Below are 25,610 nucleotides of genomic sequence, written 5' to 3' on the forward strand. Positions count from 1 at the left end.
GTACATCATATGTGTGCCGGTGGCCTAAGAGGCCAAATCCCCTGTGTGTAGAGATAGAGATGGTTGTGAACCACCATATGGGTGATGGGAATTGAACCCAGGTCCTTTGTAAGAATAATAAAGTGGGTGTACTTTATTTTTTTATTTATTTATTTTTTCAGAGACAGGATTTCTCTGTGTTGTTTTGGTGCCTGTCCTGTAGACCAGGCTGGCCTCGAACTCACAGAGATCTGCCTGTCTCTGCCTCCTGAGTGCTGGGATCAAAGGTGAGCACCACCACCATGCGGCCAAATAGTGAGTGCTCTTAACTGCTGAACCTTCTCTCCAGCCCCTTCTTCCTTTTTTTAAACATTTGTGTGTGAGTGTGTGTATGAGAGCGTCAGAGAGACAGAGACAGAGAGAGCAGTTCTCTCCATCTACCCTGGGGTTTCCAAAGATCAAACTCAGGTCACTTGTCAGCAAGTTCCTTTACCCACTAAGCCTTCTCACCAACCCCCATGGCATTTCTCAAAAGAGACCTTTTCTTGGCAGGCAGCGGTGGTACGTGCTAAGTACCACCTCCTTAGGCACTTAGTGCTTAGGATACCTGCTAAGTACAGCTCCTCCTAGACTAAGCCACCTCAAGGACCTCTTCTGTACTCGCCAAACAACCCAACGTTAGGCAGCGGCATCAGGAAGTGTAGTCTCTGGGGCCCGAGTCCCCTTGGACTTAGGGTGGAGCACTAGAGGGAGCAGAGTACAGTGTGGGCAAGAGAGAGACCAGGTGGGTTGGAAGGAAGCATGCGGGGGAATCAGGAGGGTCATGAGGGTGCACCACCACTGCCTACAGGCCAGGCGTGTCTGCTAGAGAGGCCGCATCTACCTCAAGGAAAGGTCAGAGCCCACTCCCAAACTACGAAAGTATCCCCAGCCCAGCACCTGGCAGCTGCTGCTTAGAAGGCAGTGACAGAAAACAGCTCATCCCCAGGTAGCCCTCATCCGTTTTCTGCCATCCTTCACCTGCTCAGGCCTGCAGGGGTCAGAATCGTGGGGAGGGCTGGTATCCGTGACAAAGGACAGAGAATGTGACAAGGAGCTTGAGCACACCATGGGTCCCCTCGTCCCGGGGCAGTTTTCTGTGCCTGGATAACAGCCTTATTCAGAGGCAGAACTGAAGCTATGGTTTAAGTGGAAACAGACTTCTTAGTCCTTTTTAGTGTGACTGGCCATAACAGGACAGTCACCGGGACTGGGGCATAGGTGAGTGGATGGACAGATGGACATTAAACCACAGCCAATTTACTGAGTTCAGCCAGCTCAGTGGACCTGATTGCCTATGGACAAGGGCGCTGTGTCCAACACCCAGGGGAGAAGCTGGTACTGTCCTCCCAGAAACAACAAGCCTTTCCCACTCAGCAGGACAGGGATGAGTAGGAGGGTGGGAACAGCGAACTGTGACAGGATGCTTGATAATCTGGGGACACTTTGGAGGAGGTGAGTGATGACTGTAGGAAGAGAAGAATTTCAGACACACGAGAAACGGTGCCCTTCATGAACAGACACAAGCAAAGGGTCTAGGACACCTAGGATATCCTGTCCTAGGCAGAATGTGGGACACAGGAGGGGCTAGAATGAGACCAGGATCTGGAAAGCTTGTGCTGGCCATAATTGTCTTTCAAGCAAGATCTGCACCAGCCATGACCAACCTTTCTCATCTGGGACTTGGGAAGCCATTCCCTCTGCCTCCCCCGGTTCACAACACACCCTGGGTCAGATAAACACTCCTGCCCTACCCAGTCTACCAACCAGTCATCCAGACGGACTCACTCCAGCGCCAAAAGGGGCTTGCGATCACATCTAGTCCTGCCTCTTTGCTGGGCGGCTCTCAGGGAGCCTCTGTGCACTAGAGTTTCCAGTCTGGAAGGGGTGAGCAGCGCAATGAACACAAAGACACAGCTAAGTGTGCACCTGTAGCCTCAAGGGATTCCCACCCACTCCCAGAGGGGCCCTCACTTACATAGGAAGCCAGGAGGGTCCTTGAGGCCAAGATGAGCGCCAGGTAGAGGCAGGGAGCTGTGGCAAACAGACTAGAGGCACAGATGAGGGGTTCGGCCCTGGGGTTCACCTTCTTGTACCTTCTTGAGGCCTCCGCCCCCAGGATGACACCAATAATGCCAGTTGCGACAGTCAGTGCCCCAAAAATCAGGCTGGTAGGAAAGAGCAGAGAGGACCTGGTCAGACCTGCATCCTATCCCTGCCTCCGGGGTCAGGCTACCTGACCCAGTTACATGACCTGGTACCATGCAGTGGGAGGCGAGCCCAGAACTGCAGCTGGAAAGCTGAGGACCTTGGAGGAATCTGCACCCAGGCACATCCACAGTGACCTTCTCTGTCTCACCACTCCAAAGGCCCCGCTCAGAAATCTTCCCTCTAGGGCCCCACCCATCCTCAAGGCTTAGATGATTGGCATGTACTGACTCTCATGATGTGCACAGCTCTTGTCTGGACATTGCACACACTCACCTCTTTTTTGTTTGTTTTGTTTTGGTGGTGGTGGTGGGGTTTTAGGGGTCTCTTTTTTGTGGGTCTTTTCCTCTTTTTTTTTTTTTTTTTAAGATAGTCTCTTGTTATGCCTTGGCTGGCCTGGATTTCACCATGTAGACCAGGCTGGTCTCTAGCGCACAGAGATCCACCTGCTCTGCCTCCCCAGTGCTGGGATCAAAGGTGGGTGCCACTATCCCCGCATAGTCACCTCTTGAATCTCATCCATCTGCATGCATCCTGACTCTGCTTACCTCCCAAGCAGCCCCCGACAGCATGCCTTTCCCACCCATTCTTGTATACACTTCAACCCCATCTGGCTTTGCAGAGACTGTCTCTCTACCCGGGCCCTCAGAAAGTGCTGCTACTGCAGCTGCCACCTCCTCCTCCTCCTCCTCCTCCTCCTCCTCCTCCTCCTCCTCCTCCTCCTCCTCCTCCTCCTCCTCCTCCTGTTCCTCTTCCCCTTCTATGACTTTATTTTTATATTTATGTGTGCATGTAGTACCAACAGTAGCCAGAAGGGGGCATCGGGTCCCTGAAGCTGAAGTGCCGGGTAGTTGTGACGAGCCATGTGGGTGCTGGGAACCGAACCCCAGGTCCTCTGCAAGAGCAGCCAGTGTTCTAACCCCTGAGCATCCTCTCTAACCCCAGGAAGTGCTTCTTAAGACATGAGGGACTTTGTTCCTAACCACACTCTGTCCAAATCCTCCATCAGCTCTCAAACACCCAAAGATCTGGTCCTAGCGCCCTGGACCTCAAGCCTCAGCCCTACTCTTCTCTTCCTCATACTTTCCACATACTTTCACTTCTTCATCTGGAACACTCCGCAGTAGCTTTCTTATTCCCTTGCTTGCTTTATTGTAAACTTTCCAAGTTCCCACTCAATCCACGTGACTCCCACAAATGCTCCCTCACAGGGGACGCCATCCCCTGTTTCCACGCTGATTGCTTTAGTCCCATCGGCCCCTGTAGCACTAGCTACCATCCATACCTCGTGGATTCCTGAAAAGCAATGACCAGATTTGGTTCCCTTCCTGCCTGCCGTGCTGGGAGCACAGAGTCCAGAACGTAAGCCACACTTGTTAAGCAAACGAACTCTTTGATGTCCTCCCAGAATTCCCAGATGGGCAGATGTAAGAGTAAGAAAGGCGAAGGCTGATATCAGACAGCGGCTAGATACAGAGACAGGATCTGCACAGACAGACACCATCACCCACTGCTCCATTCACGCTCCTTTCAAAGGAGTTTCAAGGCCTCACCGAGACAGTGACCGGTGCGGACTCTGACAGGCAAATCTAAGCAGGTTCTTCCAGCCCCTCAGTGGTACTCCGGTATCCTCTCTACAAGGCCCTGGCCAACATATGGCCCTATGGGACAGGCCCTACTGACCAGTGCAGCCTCCTCTCCCAGTCCCTCATTCCCTCTGCAGCAATGGCACTCTGAACCAGTCTCATGATGTCCGGCCAGCCTCTCCACCTTGCTCTGGCTGTTCTCTGGAGCTGTGGCCCCAACACACACCCGTCTCCCCCAGCCATGTCCCCTCTCAGACACAAAAATTGCAGACTTATGTGAGATGGCCAGGGCCCAACTCTCACCCTCACGAGGGCTGAAAAAGATGGCTCAGTCAGTTAAATGCTTTGCCACTCAAGCACAAAGACCTGAGTTCAATCCCCAGCATCAGCGTAAATGTCAAACATGATGACGTCATGCCTTCATAATCCTAGGCCTGGGAAGACAGAGATGGGTGGATCAGTGAGGCTCTCTGGCCAGTCGACTCAGCCTAGATATCAAGGTGGACAGCTCCTGAGACGTGACACTGAGGTTAACTCCTGGCTTCCACATACACACATACACTCCCCCTCCACCCCCCCCCCCACACACATACTCAAAGAATGTGACATGTGGACTGGCAAGATGGCCTAGCAGGTAAAGGCACTTGCTGCCAAGCCTAGCAATCTAAGTTTGATCCCCAGGACTCACGTGGTGGAAAGAGAGAAATGACTGTAGCAAGTTGTTCTCTAGCCTCCACACACGTGAAAATACAACACACACACACACACACACACACACACACACACACACACACATACAGAGAGAGAGAGAGAGAGAGAGAGAGAGAGAGAGAGAGAGAGAGAGAAATAGGGTTTATTTTTATTTTATTTTTATTTTCTGTGTATGGATGTTTTGTCTCGGTATATGTCTGTGCCAACGGAGGCCAGAAAGGGTGTCGGAGCCCCTGGTACTGGAGTTACAGACAGTTGTGAGCTACCATATGGATGTTGGGGATCAAACTCAGGTCCTCTGGAGTAACATCCAGTACTTTGACCACTGAACCACCTCTCCAGCCCTTGTAACAATTATTCTAAGTAAATTAATTTTGAAAAGGATGTAGCCATGCAAAACTGGACATCAGCGAACCAAGCGCAAGTGAATCCCACCAGCCTCTGTGAACTGTCTATGCCACAGGCTGAGAACTAACGAATGTACCCTCCCTATACAGCAGGGGACGTGGAAACCATAGCAGCCAGGAACTTGCCTGAGGTTGTCTGACACAGCCTTTCAAGGGCAGGCCCAGAGCCTCGGAGCCCTCTCCCACCAAGCAGAAGCCTGCATGTCCCAGCCTCATGTGATGGTCCTGACAAACCTCCTGAGCCAGGTGCTAGCTACTAGTCAGATCCTGAGTTAGTGGTATTCATCTCTGAGTCTCCCTCTGAGCCAGCCATAGTGGGCTCTCAAGATCTTTGAGAGACTTGGGTTGAGTAATCAAATGGGCACCATAGTGATTTCCCTCATTGGCTCTGATGCCAGCAGAAAATACGCCTCAACCCCTAAGACCTTCGAGCACCACCCCCCAACACAAGATCCCAAGAGGGTCCTGTAAGCTCTACACCACTCTCCTCTCGCTCTCCAGACTCCACTTGCAGCCAGAGACAGGACTCTACCTGCCATGCAGCGCCTTCCTCTGGGCCACTTCTGCTCCAGGGTTGGAGGTTCTCCTGGGGCTGCACAGGAAGCTCCCCGCCTGTGCAGCTTTTTTAGTCAACTTGATACAAACTAGAGTCCGAAGTGCAAGTGGAGGTCAGAGGACAACTTTCAGGAACCTCGACTGGGAAGATACCTCAATCAGATGGTCAAGTCTGCGGGGCATTTTCTTTCATTCTTTTTTCCAAGACAGGGTCTTGCTGTGTGGCTCTGGCCGTCCTAGAACTCACTATGTAGACCAGGCTGACCTCAAACTACTCACAGAGATCCACCTGCCTCTGCCTTCCGTGTGTTAGGATTAAAGGCATGTACCACTATGCCTGTCTCTTCTTTTTAATTGAAATATTTATTTATTTGTTTATTTATTTATTTATTTGTTTGTTTGTTTGTTTACTTGGGGTTTTTTGAGACAGGGTCTCACTATGTAGTTCTTGCTGTCCTAGAACTCACTATGTAGACCAAGCTGGCCTCAAACTCACACAGATTTGTCTTCCAAGTGCTGGGATTAAAGGCATGCACCACCACTCCTGGCTTATTTATTAATTTATATGTGTATATGTGTGTACTCTTGTGTTTATGTATGTGCACTAGTAACCATAGAGGCCAGAAGAGGGCGCTGGATCCCCTGAGACAGGAGTTAAAGACAGTTGTGAGCTGTCATGTAGGTGCTGGGAACCAAGCCCAGATTCTATGCAAGAGTAAGCAAGTATTCTTAAAAACACTGAGCCATCTCTCCAGCCTCTGGCATTTTCTTGACTAAGGATTGCTAGGGAAGGACACCCCAGCAGGTGATCCTGGGCTGTACAAAAAAGCAAGCTGAGTGAGTCATGGAGAGCAAGCCAGTAAACAGTATTCCTCCATGGTTCTGTTTCAGTTCCTGCCTCCCGATTCCTGCTTGCATTCCTGCCCTGACCTCATTCAATGATGGGCTGTGACTTGGAAGTGGAAGATGAAATAAACACTTTCTTCCTCCAAGTTGGTCATGGTGTTTACCACAGCAATGGAAAGCAAGCTAGGGCACTGCCTCTCCCTCACACGCATCTGGGGCTGACCCTAACCAAGGGGGTTGTAGCAGCCCCAACACGAGGACTTTCTACTACTCTTCCATAGGCTAAAACCGTAGCTGAACTCACAAGGTATTGCAATCTCTGGAACCTCTAGCAAAAACCACCCTTTGCAGATATTAAGGATGTTGATATTGCCTGGAATGACCACCCTCCCTTAGTCAGGTAAGCCCTGACCATAGTCACGTCTGTGCTCACTGGGAACCTCCAGCCCAGAAAGAAAAGGATCGTGTCATGTGACTTTGAAAGCAGAGGTTAGAGAGATGTGGCTAAGGAATGCTACCGGCTACAAGGACCTAGGAGAGGCAAAGGCTCCACAGAGCTCCGAGGGAACACGACCCCGCAGACACCTTGATTTGGGTGCACTGGAAGTACCAGCCTCCAAAATCATGACAAAACTAATTTCTGCTTTTTTTTAACTGGACTTTTTATTTTATTTTTTAGTACTGGGGCTGGAACCCAGGGCATGTCCTTTTTGCTTTTTTTCTTTCTTTTTCTCTCTTTTTTTCTCTCTTTTTTTTCTTTTTTTTTTTTTGGGGGGGTGGGTGGGTAGGTTAGATTCTCATGTGGCTCAGGCTACCAGGCTAGCCTCATACTATGTAGCTGAGGATGACCTTGAATCTTATGTATATCATGAGCATGTATGTATGTATTTATGTGTGTATGCATGTGTGTGTGCATGTATGAGGTGACATAGCACACAAGTGGAGGTCAGGGGGAGATGGCTCTCCCCTCCCACCATGTAGATTTCCAGGGATCAAAAGTCAGGTCATCTGTCTCGATGGTAAGTGCCTTTACCCACTGAGCCATCTTGCAGGCTCCACCCTTGAACTTCTGGGTCCTCTTGCCTCCTCCTCCTCCTCCTCCTCCTCCTCCCTCGTGCTAAGATTAAAGGTGTGGGCCACTGTTCTGGGCTTGTGCAATTCTAGGATCCAATTCAGGGCCTCGTGCACTCTAGGAAAGCACACTCTACCACCCAAGTCACAGCCCCAGTCCCAGCCCACACTTCTGTGGTTTTAGATCATTAAGTGTGTGATCATTTATCTCATCAAGCACAAGACACCGATATGCCCGCCAGTTTTCACACAGATGGTGTGAGGGGGCCAGGGAATGGGAGCTGGGCAAAGACAATGGCTTCTCTAAGCAAGTATCAATACCTGAGGAGGGATGGAGTCCTCTTTGGGGGCTGTTTAGGAAGCTGTCTTTGCCTCCAGCGAGGACAATCCCACAGGGGAGCAGAGGCAGACTGCACCACCTCTCTGTGTTTGTTCACAAGATTTTTCCTGTACGCCAGAAAGCTCTGCCGGTTGGTGAAGCAACCCGTAAGTTATTGACAGCACCAGACGGTCTCCAATGGCAACAGGACCTGGGGCTTCGGAACAGCAGCTTCGGGGTTAGATAGGTTCAAATCCTGGCTACTGCTTGTTAGCTGTGTGACCTTAGACGAGTCACTTAATCTGTGTGACCTTCCGTCTCATCTGAAATTCCGAGACAGCATAGACACCTTCCTCTGCAGGTTCTTTATGTAAAACAGTTGGCATAAGGCCTGACACAAACATTTAGAGCTGGAGGGTGTGGCTCACCGATAGAGTCCTTCACTAAAATCTGGCAGTGAGAGGCTGGGCGGGTGTGGCTCATCAGTGGAGCATTTGCCTAGCATTCACCCCAAAGAACACTTGCTTACAATGTGCAAGGCCTTGGGTTCAATCCCCAGAACTGCAAAATAAATGAGTTTAATACATAATGATGAGAAAAGGGAAGGCAACTATGGGCAGAAGCACAGACATTCTGGAAACCACACAAGCTCCCTCTGGGCATCAGGCCGCAAAACTGAGGCAGGCAAAGGGGGCTGGAGAAGAGGATGCAGGTGTTGGTGTGACCAGCAGAGGGGAGGGTGGGGCTTTAGAAGTTCAAGGACAGGCTGGAGGGATGCTCAGTGGTTAGAGCACCCTAGAGCACCAGCTGCACTCCCAGAGGACCAGATTTGATTCCCAGCACCCACATGGCAGCTCACTACCCTCTGTAACTCTGGTTCTGGGGATCTGACGCCCTCTTCTGGCCCCCTCAGGCACTGCATGCATGTGGCGCATAGACATACATGCTGGCAAAACACCCATATACATAAAATTTAATTTAACTTAATATAAAAGCCCAAGAAATCAAAGATGGAAAAAGATACAGGTGAGAGAGCATGCCACCCGGGGTGGGGGCAAGGAGTTAGGGGTATCAAAGAGGAGGGGAGACGAGGGAGGTAGGCCTAGGAGATGTTCTTGACTCCCATCGGGAGGTCACTGGAGTCTTTGGAGAATATGGCAAGAGGTGGCAGGGACAGTAGAGGAGCCCAGCAGAGCCAGAGGGCCGGCCAGGCAGAAAATGAAGTGACACCTTCAAACTCTCCTGGGTGTCCAGACTCACTGATGGGACAAAGAAGGAAAGAGCACATTCTTGACGTCCCTAAGCCAGACTCATGGCGCATCTTTCCCAGTGCCTTATTTTGCAATCTGTAAAATGGGGTGACCTCACAGAAGACACTCGGGGCCCCTCTGAAGGACAAAGGGTGATCACCTACTATTCCCATCATCTCCTGGAGCCCCACAGAAGCCTCACAGCCCTCCCCCTCTGGTGTCTTCGGAACCCCCACAATAGCCACGAGAGTAGGAAGACAGGGATTCCAGTACCCACCAAAGCCAACAGAGAGGTCTGTACACATGCAATGGCAGCCTCATCAGAGTGGGAACCCTGACCTGCCCACGGGTCCAAAGATCAGCCATCTTCACAGGGCCATGAGCCAAGCCAGTGCCCTCAAGCCCCTCCTCACCTGTCCTGGCTGCCACACTGCTCCTGGAAGCAGGGAAGCTGTAGGCCGTGGACCACGCGAGCTTCGAACAAAAACTTGGGTGCCCAGAAGCCCAGCGCTCCAGTCACAAAAGCTATGGCTGTGACCCCCAGGGTTGAAAACATGAAACTCCAGCTGCAAGAGAAAGTGTCCTGGCTGAAGCCAAGACAGGGCCAGGACTGAAAGGGCCTGACCACTGCCCCAGGCATGCAGGATCCAGCCTCCTTGATGTTCTCAGCCACCCTCATGCTTCCACGCTGCCGTGATTCGTGAGGCCCGGGACTACAGCGAGGAGAGCTTGCCCGGCTTCCCTTCGAAACCCTGACACAAGGGCCAATGTTGCTCCCATGCGGGTTGAAGAGGTGGACAACAGACTCACAGCATCCTTCCAGCAGCCTGGGGAAGCGGGTGGGGGCTGGAAAAATTATGTCCACCGCATAAACGAACCCAGTGCAAGGCCAGAGCTCATACAGCCAGCCCCACTCTCAGCCCCCCACTTCGGCCACATGCAGAGGGGACCAAGTCACAGAGGGGCATCTCACTAAGAGTGGAACTCGGAGGAGGAAGGCCGTGAACACGGAGGCAACCCTAGAGGCGGAGAGACAGAGGGTGGAGTTGTTGGGCCAGACAGAGGGGTTTCCTGAGACTCGCGAGGGAGCAGGGACACTTACTTTCTCCCCAAGTATCTGACATCCTCACACCAGCTGCTCCTCGGAGGCCCCACAGCCACTTCTTCCTCTTTCTCAGCTGCTCCTCGGGGTAGGTCTGGAACCAGCAGGATGAGCAGAACTAAGGCCACAGCATCCAAGCAGGGCATGATCTAGGGAAGGGGGAACAGGGAGCTCAGGGCCAAATGCTCCCGCAGCCTAGGAGACAGGAGAGGGCCGGCTGCAGGGTCTGAGCTCTGGTCTAGCCTTGGGTGCCCGGTGCTGGCTACACAGAGAGCTGGCCATAACACCTGTCTTCACCCTGATAGGGATAATGTAGACTCCCTCGCCAGGGAGGTTTCCTTGGCACCCAATTAATGCCTGCCTGCTCAGTACAAATTCTCCTCTACTGGCACCAGGGAGCCTGAGATAGTTGAAAATGGGAACTCAGGCCGCTGAGTACTCACAAGGCCTTTTCCCGGATCATGCTTCCGTCTGCCACACCAGTCCCACCCCGCCATCCTCTCCTGGCACCCCTGCCCACAGGACATGAATCTCACTATCTAGCCTGGGGCAGCTTCAGACAGTGCAGACCAGAGAAGGCTCTCATTCAAGGCAAGTCAGGCCAGCTTCCTTGAAGCCTTCTTCTGTCCCAGACTTCTGTCTCTGCCTTCCACGACAGTTCGTTCAGCAGAGATCTGCATGCAGGACCAAGCTCCGGCCCCCTCTGCCACCCAGTGTCTTCCTCTTCTGAGTGGTCTATCCCTGTTCTTTTTTTAGGCTGGCCTCGAACTTAGAGATCCACCTGCCTCCCGAATGCTGGGATTAAGAGCATTCACCCCCACTGCCCAGCCATATCCCTATTCTAATGAGAGCCACAGACCAACAGAGCTTCCCAGGTATGTTCTCAGTTGTCCTGACTCTACCACCAAGTCACCACAGATGACAATCCTTAGGAGTGCTCTGTGTCAGGCTCAGACACTTTCCAGTCCTTGCCCAAAGAATCCATAGGTAGCCTTAACTTTTATAGCAAGGGAGGTTGAGGCCCCAAACAAGAAGGCAATTTGCCTGAGGCCACACGGCTAGCAAACTAAGCCGCTGGGATTTGACCCCAGGGTCACAATTTCCACAGCCCATGTTCCCCATGGGGCCCCAATCACCAGCATCCAGCACCCCCCATGGCGCCAGGTACCTATGCCAAGTGGCTAAGGCCACAGAAGACTGGAAAGTCCCAGCCGGCCCAGGGGGGTAAAGCAGAGGCACAAAAAGGAAGTGGAACTCACTCGGAGGGCCCAACGCCAGTTCCCCGTCAGCTCCGCCACAACTGACCCCAGCACGTAGCCCAGACCACTGCAACAGTGGGGTGAGAGAGATAGATGGCCGTGAGCGTGGAAGGCAGGGCCCACGGCCAGCCTGACTGCAGGGACCTGGCTCCCCTGCCCAGGGAGGAGCCTCAGCGCCCATTCCCTGAGAAAGGCCCAGTTTTACGCCGCCCTTGGTCGGACCCCTGGTGACCTCTGGCTCCTAGCCCAGGCCCTGTAACAGTCCTTCCATATAAGGAGCTGCATACCCCACCACCAACCCCACCCCTAGTTCCCAAAGCCCAGCCCTGCTGGAGTCAGGCAGGTTCAGGAAATGAGGGTCAGAGCTCAGGAGCCTCCCTACACTTCCTCACTGGTCTCCCAGGGCTGCCCTCTCCAGTGGGCCACACTGCCTCTTCTCACTCCTTCTAGGAGCGTACTTATCATTGCTAACCTCCCCCCAGCCCACAGAGAGGCAGCATTGTCCCCATTTACAGCCAAGGAGAGAGAGAGAGAGAGAGAGAGAGAGAGAGAGAGAGAGAGAGAGAGAGAGAGAGAGAGAGAGAGAGATCCTGCAGCGATGGGGAAGGAATGATGCACTCATGGGTTGATCTCTCCTACCCACAATGTAGCCCCTGTTCTGAGTCCTTCAGCCTCGGTTTACCTTCGGGGAGGTGGATCCAGGAACGATACCAACCTTCCAACAGGGATGAAGATGTAGAAGACAGCCAACGCACAGGTCCGCTGGTCCTTCACGAAGAGGTCACCCAGGACGGTGGGTGCAATGGTGGAGTAGCTTGCGGCGCCAGTGCCCACGACCCCCCGGGACAGGAAGAAGAGCCAGGAATACTGGATAAGCCGGCACAAGACCACGGTGAGGTCCAGAAATTTCCCATGGGACCAGGGGCCAGAGGATGTGACAGGGGGGCCGCAAGGGACCTCATGACAAAGGCCCATAGGGAAGGAGGTGGGAACCAGGGCGGCAGGTATCCCTCCGCCCCAACTCCACGTTCCCAAAATCACATGGGTGGGCCTACATGGGTGCTTATAGCCACTGCGTGCTCAGAACAGAGGGGAAACCCTTCCTCTGGCTCTCTGCTAGCCAGGGCAATTTCCCAAGACAGGACCTATTACACCAACCTCCCCCAACCCCTGCAGAGCCCACCAAAAAGGGAAGTGAAATGGAGGGCAAAGAAGCCTCCTGTTAAGAAAGTCTAACGGGCCAGGCCAGGTGTGGTGGCACACACATCTCTAGTCCCAAGCACTTGGGAGGCAGAGGCAGGTGGATTTCTGTGAGTTCCAGGCCAGCCTGGCTACAGATCGAGTTATAAGACAGCCATCGCTGTATAGTGAGAGATCCTATCCTGAAAAAATAAAAGCAAGAAGAAAAACAAAACACAGAGAAACCGTATCTCAAAAAACCATTAAAAGGGGGCTGGAGAGGTGGCTCAGCGGTTAAGAGCACTGGCTGCTCTTCATAGAGGACCCAGGTTCAGTTCCCAGCACCCACATGGCAGCTCACAGCTGTCTGTAACTCCAGTTCCAGGAGATTGGACACCTTCACACAAATGCACATAAAATAAAGTTAAATAAGCTTTTAAAAATTTTAGAAAAAGAAAGAAAAAAAAATCTAATGGGCCAGGTGGACATGGTGGTACATGCCTTTGATTTCGGCACTTGGGAGGCAGAGACAGGCAGATTTCTGAGAGTTCAAGACCAGCCTCTTCTACATGAAGAGTCCAATGCACCCGGAGCTATAGAGTGAGACACTGTTTCAAAAACAACAGTGGGGCTTAGTAGTGTATGCCTTTAATCCCAGCACTCTGGACGCAGAAGCAGGCCGATCTCTGTGAGTTCAAGGCCAGCCTGGTCTACAGAGCGAGATCCAGGACAGGCACCAAAACTACACAGAGAAACCCTGCCTCGAAAAACAAAAAAAATAAATAAATAAAAAATAAAAACAAAAACAACAACAAAACTTATCTAACAGCCTCCCTACTCAGGCTTAGAGGCTGTACCACAGCTCCCCTCCTGGTCCTGGCGGTACAGTCCCTGAACTGGCTTGGGCCAGAAGGGAACTCTGAGGCAACTGGATCAGGGAGAAAGCAGATGGGGAAGGTCCCGGGGATTGGGCAGGGATGTGGGGCCCTACCTGGTAGGAGATGAAGGAGCTGGAGAGGCCAGCCCCTGACCACAGCAGGATCCCAAAGCTCAGTGTGGCTTTGCGGCTGTGGCGGTCACCCAGATAGCCAAACACAGGCGCAGACACCAGCAGGCAGCCGATGAAGACTGGAAGAGACACACAAGAAGCAACCTGGATCTTCCAAGAGGGTGGCTGGGCATACAGCCCTTGCTGGCCCAGGGAAGGGGCCTGGCACAGATGCCACAAGCTGGCACCTTGGCAGCGGGCCCAGAGCAAGAGAAGGAAGAGATAAAAAGTTGAGCTTTCCATTCCCGGTCCCTTATACAACCCACAGCCCAGAGTGTAAGACACTGAGCGTGGACCAAATCTCAACTCTGATTTATGTTACTGTGTAGCCTCTGAGCATCACCCCAGTCTTGGGAAGCTGACCCTTTCCTTCAGGCAGCATAAAAGGAATGTAGAGCCACCAGCACAGAGTGGATGCTAGCATTCTGGATTTGCAAGAATGCATGGCTTCTGTGAGCGTAGGTGTAGGAACGGATCTGATCTGTCACTCACACACCTGCTGCTGGCAAGAGGAAAGGGAGGCCAGTTCTTTGGACCAGCAGAGGAAGGACCTGGTCTAAAGCACATGGATACAAACCAGTGATGATGCCCGAGGCTAGGGGAAGAGCTGGTGTGCCTCAGAACATGCACTATTCTCCACACCTACACCTATGACTAAACCAGGGTCTCAGGTATCTTAGGCCGGCCTTGAACTTGCTATGTAGCCAAGGATAACCTTGAGCTTCTGATCCTCCCATCTCTACCTCCTGACTGCTGGTGCTATAGGTTGTATGTCACCACATCCCACTTTTATGCAGTGCGTTGGAACCCAGGGCTTTGTGCATCCTGCACAAGCACCTACCCAGTGAACCACATCTCCAGCTACATCTCCATCAAGCCAGGCATGGTGCTTGCTTGTAATTCCAGCACTCGGGAGGCTGAGACAAAAGAACCGGAGGTTCAAGGGCAACCTAGGTTACACAGCAAGACCTTGTCTCAGAAACACAAAAACAAGGAGCCAGCTGAGATGCCTCCATGAGTAAAAGTCCTGCCACCGAGCCCGAAGACGTGAAGTTGATCTCCAGGAATAAAATCTACTCCTACAAATTGTTCTCTGACCTCACACTCACATTGTGACCTTCACACACACACACACACACACACACACACACACACACACACACACACACACACGCATGCGTGCGCACGAGAGCACACACAGGCACACACACTAAATGTAATAAAAATGTTCCTTTTAATTTTTTAAAACTTTTATTGTTTTGTGTTTATGGGTGTTTTGCCTGCATATATATGTGTGTGTGTGTGTATGTGTGTGTGTGTGTGTGTGTGTGTGTGTGTGTGTGTGTGTACACTTCATGAATGCAGGGCCCTCAGAGGCATAGAGGGTATGGGATCCTCTGTAACTGAAGTTACAGATAGGTGGCTGTGAGTTACCCTTGCTGGGGATCCAACCTGTGTCCTCTGGAAGGGCAACCGGTGCTCTTTTTTGTTTGGTTGGTTTGTTTTTTCGAGACAGGCTTTCTCTGTGTAGCCCTGACTTCCTGGAACTCGCTCTGTAGACCAGGCTGTCTTTGAACTCACAGAGATCCGCCTGCCTTTGCCTCCGAGTGCTGGGATTAAAGGCGTGCGCCACCACCGCCCAGCCCAACTAGCGCTCTTAACTGATGAGTCATTGTCCCAGCCTATAACAATATTTTTAAAAACTAAAACTCAACAAAGCAGTTATTAGTGCTGTGTTTGCTCTTCTATGAGAACAGAGACCTGGCTTTGGGTTTGCCCAGCTGTATAGCACATGGATAAACTCACTCATGACGTCTGTGTCTAAAATAAAATCTCCTCCTCCCTTGCAGGATGCTGAGTCCTGGCCTCCAGGTCGGGAGAGCTAGCAGGTAGACAATGGAGTCCTAAAAAAACCCTCCTCCTTCACCTATCCACCATCAAAGGGCCAAGACTTAGGGCTCTGTCTAAAACCTGGGATTCTATTCTCTGATCATAGATGATTGACATTTCCTGAGCCCAGTGAATGCCCAGCTCAGGTCCCAGTCCCTCCCACTCTCCCATGGCCTGCTGTAGTATTAGGTTAAGCAATATGCAATTGTGGAAATTAGGCCGCTTTTGACCTATAAAACCAGCAATTTAATATGGTTCAACCTAATACTCCACAGAGAGTGATCTCCGGTGTAGATGGCGTTTAAAATTTTAATAGCTGCTGCCAAAATAGAGCTCCAAAAAGGCTGTATCAGTTTACACTTGCATAGAAGTGCATGTTAGAACTCTTGTCAGCAACTGATAGGAACTAGAATTTCATTTTTGTCTGTCTAAAGAAAAACAAATGGTATCTCACTGAACAAATGGGTCGAGGCCCAGATAGCCTCTCTCTCCCTAGGTAGCTGATAACTCTGATTCTTCTTCGTGCCTCCACTTCCCAGGGATTACAAGTATACACCATGCCCAGTGCCCTCAATGGTGTTTTATTTGTTTTCTTGTGCTCGAGACAGTGTCCCTGTGCAGCCCTGTCTGACTTGGGAGCCTACTTTGTAGACCAGGCTGGCCCCCAACTCATTGAGATCGACCTGCCTCTGCCTCCCGAAGCACGTGTCAGCAGTGCTGGTTCACTGGTGTTATTATAAATCTGTGCTGTTTTTATTCCGTTGAGAACTACTTATTCCTTCCTATGATTTCAGTTGACATTTAAAACATTTTTAGCAGCCAGGCATGGGACACATATCTATAGTCTCAGCTCTGGGAAACTAGAAGCAGATGGATCGAGAGTTCTAGATCGCTCTTGGCTACTTAGTAGGTTCGGGACCAGCCTGAGTTACATGAGACCCTATCTCAAAACAAATGAATAAATAAATAAATAAATATTTTTTGAGAGACGGATCAGAGTTAAGAGCACTTGTTCTTGCAGAAGATCCAAGTCCAGTTCCCCAGTACTCACATCAGGCAGCTCAGAACCATCTGTAACTCCAGTTCCAGAGGCTCCAGTGCCTTCTTCTGACTTCCAAAGGCATCAAGCATACACATAGTACATATACACACATGCAAGCAGAACACACACACACATAAAGTAATTAGAAATACCTAAAAATAATTAAATGCAGGCATGGTGGTATACACTAACAATCCCAGCACTTGGGAGGCAGAGGCAGGAAGACATCTGTTGAGTTTTAGACTAGCCTGTTCTACATAGAGAGTTTCAGGGCAGCCAATGCTACATGATGAAACCTTGTCTCAAAAAGAAAATAAGATAAATGAAAATGAAAATTTAGTGAAAATAAATAAAACCTTTTGTCTGAAGTTTGGAGTAGTTCAAAAAGCAATCACACCCACACTGACTTTGTACAGGTTTTTCTCCTTTTTACTAGACCCTGAATGAAACGCTGGGACAATGTTTTACATAGATTTGTATTAGCTATCCCAAGTCATCTGGAGATGACCTGAATTTAGAGGAAGATGTATTAGGGAATCTTCAAACACCATGGTTTTTTTTGGGGGGGTGGGTTTGTTTGTTTGTTTTTTAGACAAGGTCTCTGTATAACAGCCCTGGCTGTCCTGCAAGATAGAGGGATGGCTTTATTTTTGTAAACAGTATTTCCATCAAGCACTCTAAGGGGCAGATGGAGTTCATTCAGTTTATGGGAAAGGCCTGCCATGAAACCCAAGTGGGAAAGTCAGCCCTGCTTCGCCAGACTAACCCAGTCACGTTAGACTGTGAGGCAACTGGTGGCTTGTCCTTTTGAAATCAAAAGCAGTGTGTTAATACCTATCCCAGAGACCAAGATCTCGTTTCTGAACTTGAATTCATAGATACACAGCAGACAGTCACGAACAGGGCTGTCTTGATAAGGCTTGGCTCCTCGCCAGGGGTGAGTGACTTGGTGAGAAGATCATAGAAACATTTCTTCTTCTTCTTCTTCTTCTTCTTCTTCTTCTTCTTCTTCTTCTTCTTCTTCTTCTTCTTCTTCTTCTTCTTCTTCTTCTTCTTCTCCTTTTTTCTGATTTTTCGAGACAGGGTTTCTCTGTGTAGCCTTGGCTGTCCTGGAACTCACTTGGTAGCCCAGGCTGGCCTCGAACTCACAGAGATTCCCCGGCCTCTGCCTCTCAAGTGCTGGGATTAAAGGCGTGCGCCACCACCGCCCGGTCACCACTCTCTTGTTTGTTTTTTGTTTTTTGAGACAGGGTTTCTCTATGCAGCTCTGGCTGTCCTGGAACTTGCTCTGCAGACTAGGCAGGCCTGGAACTCACAGAAATCCACCTGCCCATAGAAGTATCGCTATGAGTGAGTTCTCTGTGTCCCAGGCCTCCCTGCAGAAGCCATAGCGAGCACTTTTGCTTGTTACCCCGGAGTTTTACAGAGAGGAGCATACTGATTTAGTACTTCTGTCCACTTCAGATAGTGGACAGACAGCGGACAGTACAGGAGTAGGTTAGGGGTGGGAGACAATGACAAATGGGACCAACCCTCGGGCACAGGTTGTTTTTTTTTTTTTTTCCAGACTGATCATGTTAAGAAAATGACAGGCAGTCTGAAGTAGATCTCTCAGGACTGTTCACACGGTCCATCCATGAAAAGTCGGGATCCCTGTATCTAGTTTGAGAATCTGCTGTGAAAGTGTGACAATGGGCAATTGGAGGGGGTGGGCAGGCTGCAGAGAGAAGCTACAGTGTACATGTGGGGTCATGTGCTGTGACCATGTGTGCCCCTGTGTGCATACACATAGGTGTGTGTCGCTTACCCAAGCTTTCATGGAAGGTTAACCTATGTTTTATGATCTCATAAACCAACCCCTTGGAATGGACTGTGGCTGTTCCCTGATGCTGTTACTAGAGTCTCTGTGGCCCACGGCCCTTCTGAGCCCATCAAGGTCTATCTGTCCAACTGTCTATGAGTCCTGTTAGTCAAATTTCTCAGCTCTGTGAGAGAAAAGCACACACTGGGATTTCTTGCTTCTCTGTGGAACCTTCCCCAGCCTGTCTCCCTCAGGGCACCCTGCAGCTAACTCCAGCTCCAGGACCTGTTCAAACCCCAGCTCTCTCCTGCAGAAGACTAGGGGTCTGGAGCTGGCCACAGAACCCACCACACCAGGACAAAAGAGCCTTTGTTCCAGGGTCCAGAACTGGTTCCTTACCTGTCTGCAGCAAGCCAGCATGGCTGTCACTGATGTGAAAATACTTCTGGACATCCAGTAACACTCCTAGGGACAGACGGACAGCATTAATGGGAAGTAACCCACCCAGCTGGCCTCCAAGGCTGCCTCCTCTGAGATTGGGACCGATGAGCAGCACAGCACAGGACATGGCAGCTGGGCCCACTGTCCTCATCTCCACCTACCTGCACATTCGTCCAACCACACAGCAACAGCAGCAGACGACAGAACCATGCCCATCCCAAACACATACACACAAGTCGGGCCTGGCAGCACTCACCTGTGAGCGCCACAGTCAGGAGAGGGAGACAGGAGGATCAGGAGTTTGAGGCCAGCAGACTTCAGAGCCAGCCTAAGCTACATGAAACCCTGTCTCAAAAAGAGAGGGGGGACCGTCACTGTGCCTGACACACAGACTCCACCTGCCCAAGACTGTCCAGCTGGAATGGGAGAAGCGAGGATTGCGACTCTGACAGAGGCAGCTCCCCCATCCAGCATCACAGAAGGGGAACAAAAGTCCCCCACATGGGGCCCCACCCACAAGAAGCCCTACCCCCACCCTTTACCCCTCAGATATGATATCGAGCAGCCACTGAATGAAGATCGAAGAATGAAGGCACCAGGTAGGAAAGTTTATTTATTCATCTAGTTTGAACCCAATCACCATAACAGCTGAACATACACATCTGAATATCTTTTTTACCTTAAAAAATCATTATCATTTTGAGAAAAAAATCCTCAGATAGCCCAAGCTGGCCTTCAAATCTCTATGTAGCCAAGGATGACCTTGAACTTCTGATCCTCCTGACTCTACCCCAAGTACTAGGATTACAGGTGTGTGCCACACACCGGTTTCATGGGGTATTGAGGATGGAACCCAGGGCTTCGTTCGTGCCAAACAAACCCTCTACCAACTTAGTTATGTCCTCAGCCCTTCTTCATCTTTTAATGACACCAGATGGCATAATCATTGGAGAGAAAGAAAAATATGCAACATAAGTTAGCAAGAAAAAAATAGCTACCGAGAAGTCCTCTGAGCGCACTCCTTTCCATTTTTAGGAGAGTCCCCTTGGGTCTCCTGTGATCTCCTCAACCTTGTGGGTAGCTCAAGGACAAGGGTGAAGCCAGCTCTTCTCCCGGTCTCTACCACCCTGGTCTTCCTAAGTGCTGTTTTCACAGGAGAATCTTAGCTGCTCTACCACTGCCTGACCCCAGCAGTCCCTAAGAGCCCCCACACGGTTTCACTTCTCCAACTCTTCCCCACTGTGACCACAGCCCACCGGAAGTCCCAAGGGGGAAGCGACCAGGCAGGTAGATCTTAGGGTCTGATAGCCCCACTGGGTGCCCCCAGGGCAGAGAGAACGTGCTACAGTTCTGGCTAAGGTTCAAAAGGCTGCACACTGACACTTCCCAGCAACCCTGTGTCTCTCACCCTCCCATTCCTCCAAGCCTCTCGGCCCATACTAAGATTCTGGCCTCCTCACCTCCAGCCTGATCCCCTTTGATAGCCCCTGAACTGACCTTCCCCCCTCCAGCTCATCCTGCATCTTTCAAGGACCCAAATCCCATTATATTCTTCCACTTAAGGTTCTCTCCCATGGTTCCCCATTGCCTGGACTAGAAAGCACAAGTTTCCAGGCTGGCATTCCAAAAGCCTGTGATCTTGTACCAAACACCCTCTGGGGGTTACTTCCTGCTTCCTCTCCCTCTTGCTGTTTCTGATCGCTACACTCACCTGCCTTGATGCACATCTCTGTGGTCCCTTCCAGTCATCTCGGTCCCCAAGGCCCAGGCCAACCCGTCCCTGTGTGTGAGTTCTGTAGTCATGCATCCTCAGGACTGCTCCGCTGGCACTCACCCCCCTCTGTCTCACATCAGACCAAGCTGGGCACATGTTCTGTGTCCCTCTGAGCTCCTCAAAGACACAGTCCTGCTCGGGTAATGTCCGCAGCCCCAGACGCCCATTCATTCCACAGAGGTTCCTGGCTACTCTAAACACATGAGTGATGCTCAACATCCTGGCTTTGGGCATGGCCAGCAGCTGCAGTTACTCGAGTAGACTTCCCGGCCTGGCCTGAGTCCCCTCATCTGCGCGCACACACACACACACACACACACACACACACACACACACACACCCGCCTTGCATGGTTGTTATTGGTAAGCTCCTTTCTGTGCCCCTTAAGACAGTTGTCTCTGCAGTAGGAGCCACACATCTGAGTTTCTCCTGAGTCCTACCAGAGGCTCCTGCTCACAGCGCTCAATCTGAAACAAGTGGATGATAAAGAAGGAAAGGTTGACTGGGCATGGTGCCACACCTGTAATCTCAGCACTTGGGGGACAGAGGCAGGAGGATTGGGAGTTCAAGATCATTTTCAACTACGTAGTGAATTCAAAACCAACCTGGTCTTACTTCAGACCCTGTCTCAAAAGCAAGCAAACAAAAAGGAGACAGAAGCAGGGGTGTCAGTCAGTTAGTAGGGTGCTTGCCTAGCACACACGAAAACCCTGGCTTCAGTCCCCAGAACCACACTGTGGTGGCGTGCCCCTAGTCCGAGCTCTCAGGAGGCAGAGGCAGGAATGTCAGTAGCTTACGATCATCCTCAGCTACAGAGTGAGCTTGAGTCTAGCCTCAGCTACACGAGGACCTGCCTCAGAAAAAAAAACAAAAGAGGGCTGGCAAGATGGCTCAGCTTGTGAAGGCACTTGCTGAACAAGCTTGGAACCCCTGAGTTTAATCCCTGGAGCTCCCATAAAGGCAGAAGGAGAGCACTGACTCCACAGTGGTCCTCTGACCTCCACACAAGCTCTTTTTTTGTTTTGTTTTGTTTGTTTGAGACAGGGTTTCTCTGTGTAGTTTTGGTGCCTGTCCTGGATCTCGCTCTGTAGACCAGGTTAGCCTCAAACTCACAGAGATCCACCTGGCTCTGTCTCCCAAGTGCTGGGATTAAAGGTGTGAGCTACCACCGCCCGGCTCCACACAAGCTCTTACGAACATGCATCACACACACACACACACACACACACACACACACACACACACACACACACTCTCTCTCTCTCTCTCTCTCTCTCTCTCTCTCATATACGCACACAAATTAGAGTAATTTTTTTAAAGAAAGGGCTGACTATGAGTTGATGAATGAATGAATTAATGAATGAATGAATGACTAGAAGAGGAAAGGAAGTTGAGTCCAGTCACAGAGGGATGCATAAGTGACAGAACGCAGAAGCAGGTTGTGCCTGTTTCCTACAAGAAGGAAAGCAAACTGTGCAAGGTAGGCCAGTAGCCAGCTGCCCCAGAAACGGTCCAGGAAGAGCCCTTCTCACTCGGGAGCTGGGCCAGGCTGTCCTGCCCTCCATAACCTTGCCTGCAGCTCCATCCTCCACCTGAGGCCTTTGCTGTAGAGCGCAGATCCAGCCATCTACCTCCTATGTCCCACACACATTGTGCCCCCATTCTGGCTTGGGACCATTCAGGAGAGGCTGGAGACCACTTCCAGGGGGCGAAACCATCAGAGATGGGCCCCAAGAGAAGAAAGGGTGCTGGGAGGAAGGCCACCATGGGTGCACAGTCACGGGCTTGTAGAGTCGGGGTACCCCTTCCCTCCTCACCTGGGATGATGAACCAATTCATGTAGTTCAGAAGGTTTATGTAGCAGAGAACAGCAGCAGCCAAGTACGCTCTCCAGCGGGGCAGGCTCCAAGAGGCAGACGCGGAGGGAGGCAGACAGCTACCTGAAGCCAAGGCGCCATACTGCCCGCCTGGACTCAGGGCCTGGCCCTGTGGCCCTCCTGTCCAAGGATCGATGCACTCTGTGGACATTCCCAGCAGTGCCAGCTGCAGCTTCTGTGTCAGGACGGGTGCTGCGCAAAGCTTGCTCGACACCAAGTCACTTCCTGTGGGCTCCCAGCCTCCCAACCTCAAAACAGCGGCCCTGTAACTGTTAGACATCTTATCACAGGGCCCTGCTGAGCACACTGCAGCCATGCCGCTGGGATTTCATCACTCTCAGCCTCCTAGCCTTGCTGCACCGGTGAATGGAGAGCTCTGTGGTCCCCTCCATCTAGACTTATGGCTGCAGCAGCCGCAGTGAGGAAGGGAAGCTTCTGGAACAGAAAATGAAAGGAGTGTCCCCAGGCCCTGCTCACTACAAACTGGACTGCCCATGCAAGCAAGGGATGGACTGTGAGCAGGGCCATGAGCCGGGTCAGATACAGGTGGGTGGGGTTATCCAGGAGACCACAAAACGAGGCGGTGAGAAAACCGCCCAGAAGAACAGAACAAGGTGACAGAAGGAGCTGGAGCCATAGAGACAGCTTATGTAAAACTACTCAGCAGGGGCTGGCACGAGGTCGCAGCCTGTGAAAGCTACCAAGCCTGCCGACATGTTTGATCCTCAGAGCCCACGTGGTGGAAGGGGAGTGTTGGACCCCAAAGTTTAGGGTCTCAAGTGGGCGCCCCAAGACCCAGACTCCAGTCCAATTGATGCAATAGCAGGAGGATTTATTAAGCTTTTATATAGAAGGGCAAACTCTTCTTCTTCTTCTTCTTCTTCTTCTTCTTCTTCTTCTTCTTCTTCTTCTTCTTCTTCTCTCTCTCTCTCTCTCTCTCTCTCTCTCTCACACACACACACACACACTCTCTCTCTCTCTCTCTCTCTTTCACATGCATACATGCACAAAATAAATAAATGTAATCAATACTTTTTTTCATCAAGAGGAAATAAGTCTAGGGAGATGTTTAGAGAGGGACAGGGTAACAGCGTGAGCCTACAGTGTGTCTCCACAGATTGATCACCAGAAGCAAGGGTGAAAAAAGTAACTAGACCAAATACACAAAGCCATCAGTGGTGGCCCACACCTGTAATCCCAGTACTTGGGAGGTAAAGGTAAGACTATCAGGAGGAGTTCAAGGCCATCCCCAGCCACATGGTGAGTTTAAGGCCAGCCCAGGCTACATAAGAACCTGTCTTGAAACAAAAGGCCATTAACAGAAAGGAGCTCTATAGGGCCGGTGAGGTGGCTCAGCAGGCAAAGGCATTTGCTGTGCAAGCCTGACCACCTGAGTTCGATCCCAAACTCAGGTGAAGATGGAGAGAGAGAACTAACTCCACAAAGTTGTCCTCTGGTTTCCACACATGTGTCATGGTACATGTGTCTCCACATACATCAAGCACACCCAAACATGCACACACAATAACTTTAAAGTACACAACAGCCAGGCATAATGGCCCAGGCATTTAATCCCAGCACTTGGGAAACAGGAAGGCAGACCTCTGTGAGTTTGGGGCTGGCCTGGTCTACATACATAGAGAGCTCCAAACCAGTTGAGTGAGACCTGGTCTCAGAGGAGAAAAAAAAAGAAAGTACGTAACAAAGGGATCAGACATCTTGCCTCAGGTGTGAAGATAGCCACTTATGGACAGATAACATGGGGTGTCTCCAGGTGAGAAGTCTGGCACAGGTCACAGTGCGGGGTTTCAGCTAGACATACATAACAGAGATCTGTGTCTCTGCCTCTTGAGTACTTGAACTAAAGGTGTGTGCCACCATGCCCTGCTAAAAAAAATTGTGTGTGTGTGTGTGTGTGTGTGTGTGTGTGTGTGTGTGTGTGTAGGGAGGCTTGTGAACACCACTGGGATGTTTTTCCACCTTGGGATCCAAGGATGGAACTCAGGTTGTCCGGTTTACACCACAAACACAAACCTGAGGAGCCATCTCCCAGTCTGCACAGCCTAAATTTAGTAATAAGGAAACATTAGACAAACTCAAACTAAAAAACACTCTTTTGTGGGGAGGGGGGCTTTTTTTGTTGTTGTTTTTTTAGAACAGTCTCAGGCTGGAAATATGGCTCAGTGGTTAAGAGTACTTGTTCTAGCTGGGCAGTGGTGGCTCACACCTTTAATCCCAGCACTCGGGAGGCAGAGCCAGGCGGATCTCTGTGAGTTCAAGACTAGCCTGGTCTACATAAAGAATTTCAGGATAGCCAGGGCTATGTAGAGAGACCTTGTCTTAAAAGTAATTAATTAACCAATAATAGCCGGGCAGTGGTGGTGCATGCCTTTAATCCTAGCACTAGGGAGGCAGATGCAGGAGGAGCTTTGTGAGTTCAAGGCGAGCCTGGTCTACAGAGCGAGTTTCGGGACAGCCAGGGCTACACAGAGAAACTCTGTCTTGAAAAAAACAAAAATGATAATAATTAATAAGCATTAGGAGTAAAAATGAACATTCCTGGGGGGTAACACGCCAGGAATACCTATTATCACAGTTCTAAAGACGCTAAGGCAGCACAAGCACTGTGAGTTTGAGTCCACCCTGGGCTGCAGAGTGAGACCCTGTCTCCACCAAACAAAAACCAGGGGATGGACAGGGGGCTCAGCTGGTCAAGTGTTTGGCTAACAGGCATGAAGTCCTAGGTTCTATACCCAGCACTACCTAAACTGAGCATAATGGCGCACACCTGTAATCCCTGCACTCTGGAAGTGGAAGCAGGAGGATCAGCAGCTTAAAATTGTCCTTGGCTATGTAGCAATTGAAGACCAGCCTGGGCAGCCTGTGACCCTGTCTCAAAAAAATAAAAAATACACGCATAAACACACACACACAGAGAGAGAGAGACAGAGAGAGACAGAGAGTTGAAGTCAGAAGAGACTAAAAACAACGGAGAGGACTATTTCAGATCGAAAGGGACGAAGGAAGGCCAGGTGTGATAGCACACGCCTTTAACCCCAGCACTTGGGAGGCACAGGTAGGCAGATCTCTGAGTTCAAGGCCAGTCTAATCTACAGAGCAAGTTCCAGGACAGCCAAGACTACCCAGAGAGACCCTGGAAAGATGGGGGTGAGGGAGGAAGGGAGAAAGGAAGGAAGGAAGGAAGGAAGGAAGGAAGGAAGGAAGG

The 25,610-nt window shown here is 50.9% G+C and overlaps 1 protein-coding gene across 1 annotated transcript in view; it reads right to left on the minus strand.

Moving 5' to 3' along the window:
• Positions 1–22,812, minus strand: part of Spns3 (SPNS lysolipid transporter 3, sphingosine-1-phosphate (putative)) — a 54,948-nt gene extending 32,136 nt beyond the window's left edge. Inside the window, exons 1-8 of the mRNA XM_006992203.3 lie at positions 22,325–22,812; positions 18,692–18,757; positions 13,503–13,639; positions 12,048–12,199; positions 11,333–11,399; positions 10,074–10,222; positions 9,385–9,537; positions 1,997–2,186 (exon numbers count right to left, since the gene is read on the minus strand). Of these exons, the coding sequence (XP_006992265.1) occupies positions 1,997–2,186; positions 9,385–9,537; positions 10,074–10,222; positions 11,333–11,399; positions 12,048–12,199; positions 13,503–13,639; positions 18,692–18,757; positions 22,325–22,700 (1,290 nt within the window). The 5' untranslated portion in view covers positions 22,701–22,812. The remainder of the gene's footprint in view (positions 1–1,996; positions 2,187–9,384; positions 9,538–10,073; positions 10,223–11,332; positions 11,400–12,047; positions 12,200–13,502; positions 13,640–18,691; positions 18,758–22,324) is intronic.
• Between the last annotated feature and the right edge of the window lie 2,798 nt (positions 22,813–25,610).

The sequence above is a fragment of the Peromyscus maniculatus genome, chromosome 8, assembly GCF_049852395.1.
Source record: "Peromyscus maniculatus bairdii isolate BWxNUB_F1_BW_parent chromosome 8, HU_Pman_BW_mat_3.1, whole genome shotgun sequence".
Lineage (NCBI taxonomy): Eukaryota > Metazoa > Chordata > Mammalia > Rodentia > Cricetidae > Peromyscus > Peromyscus maniculatus.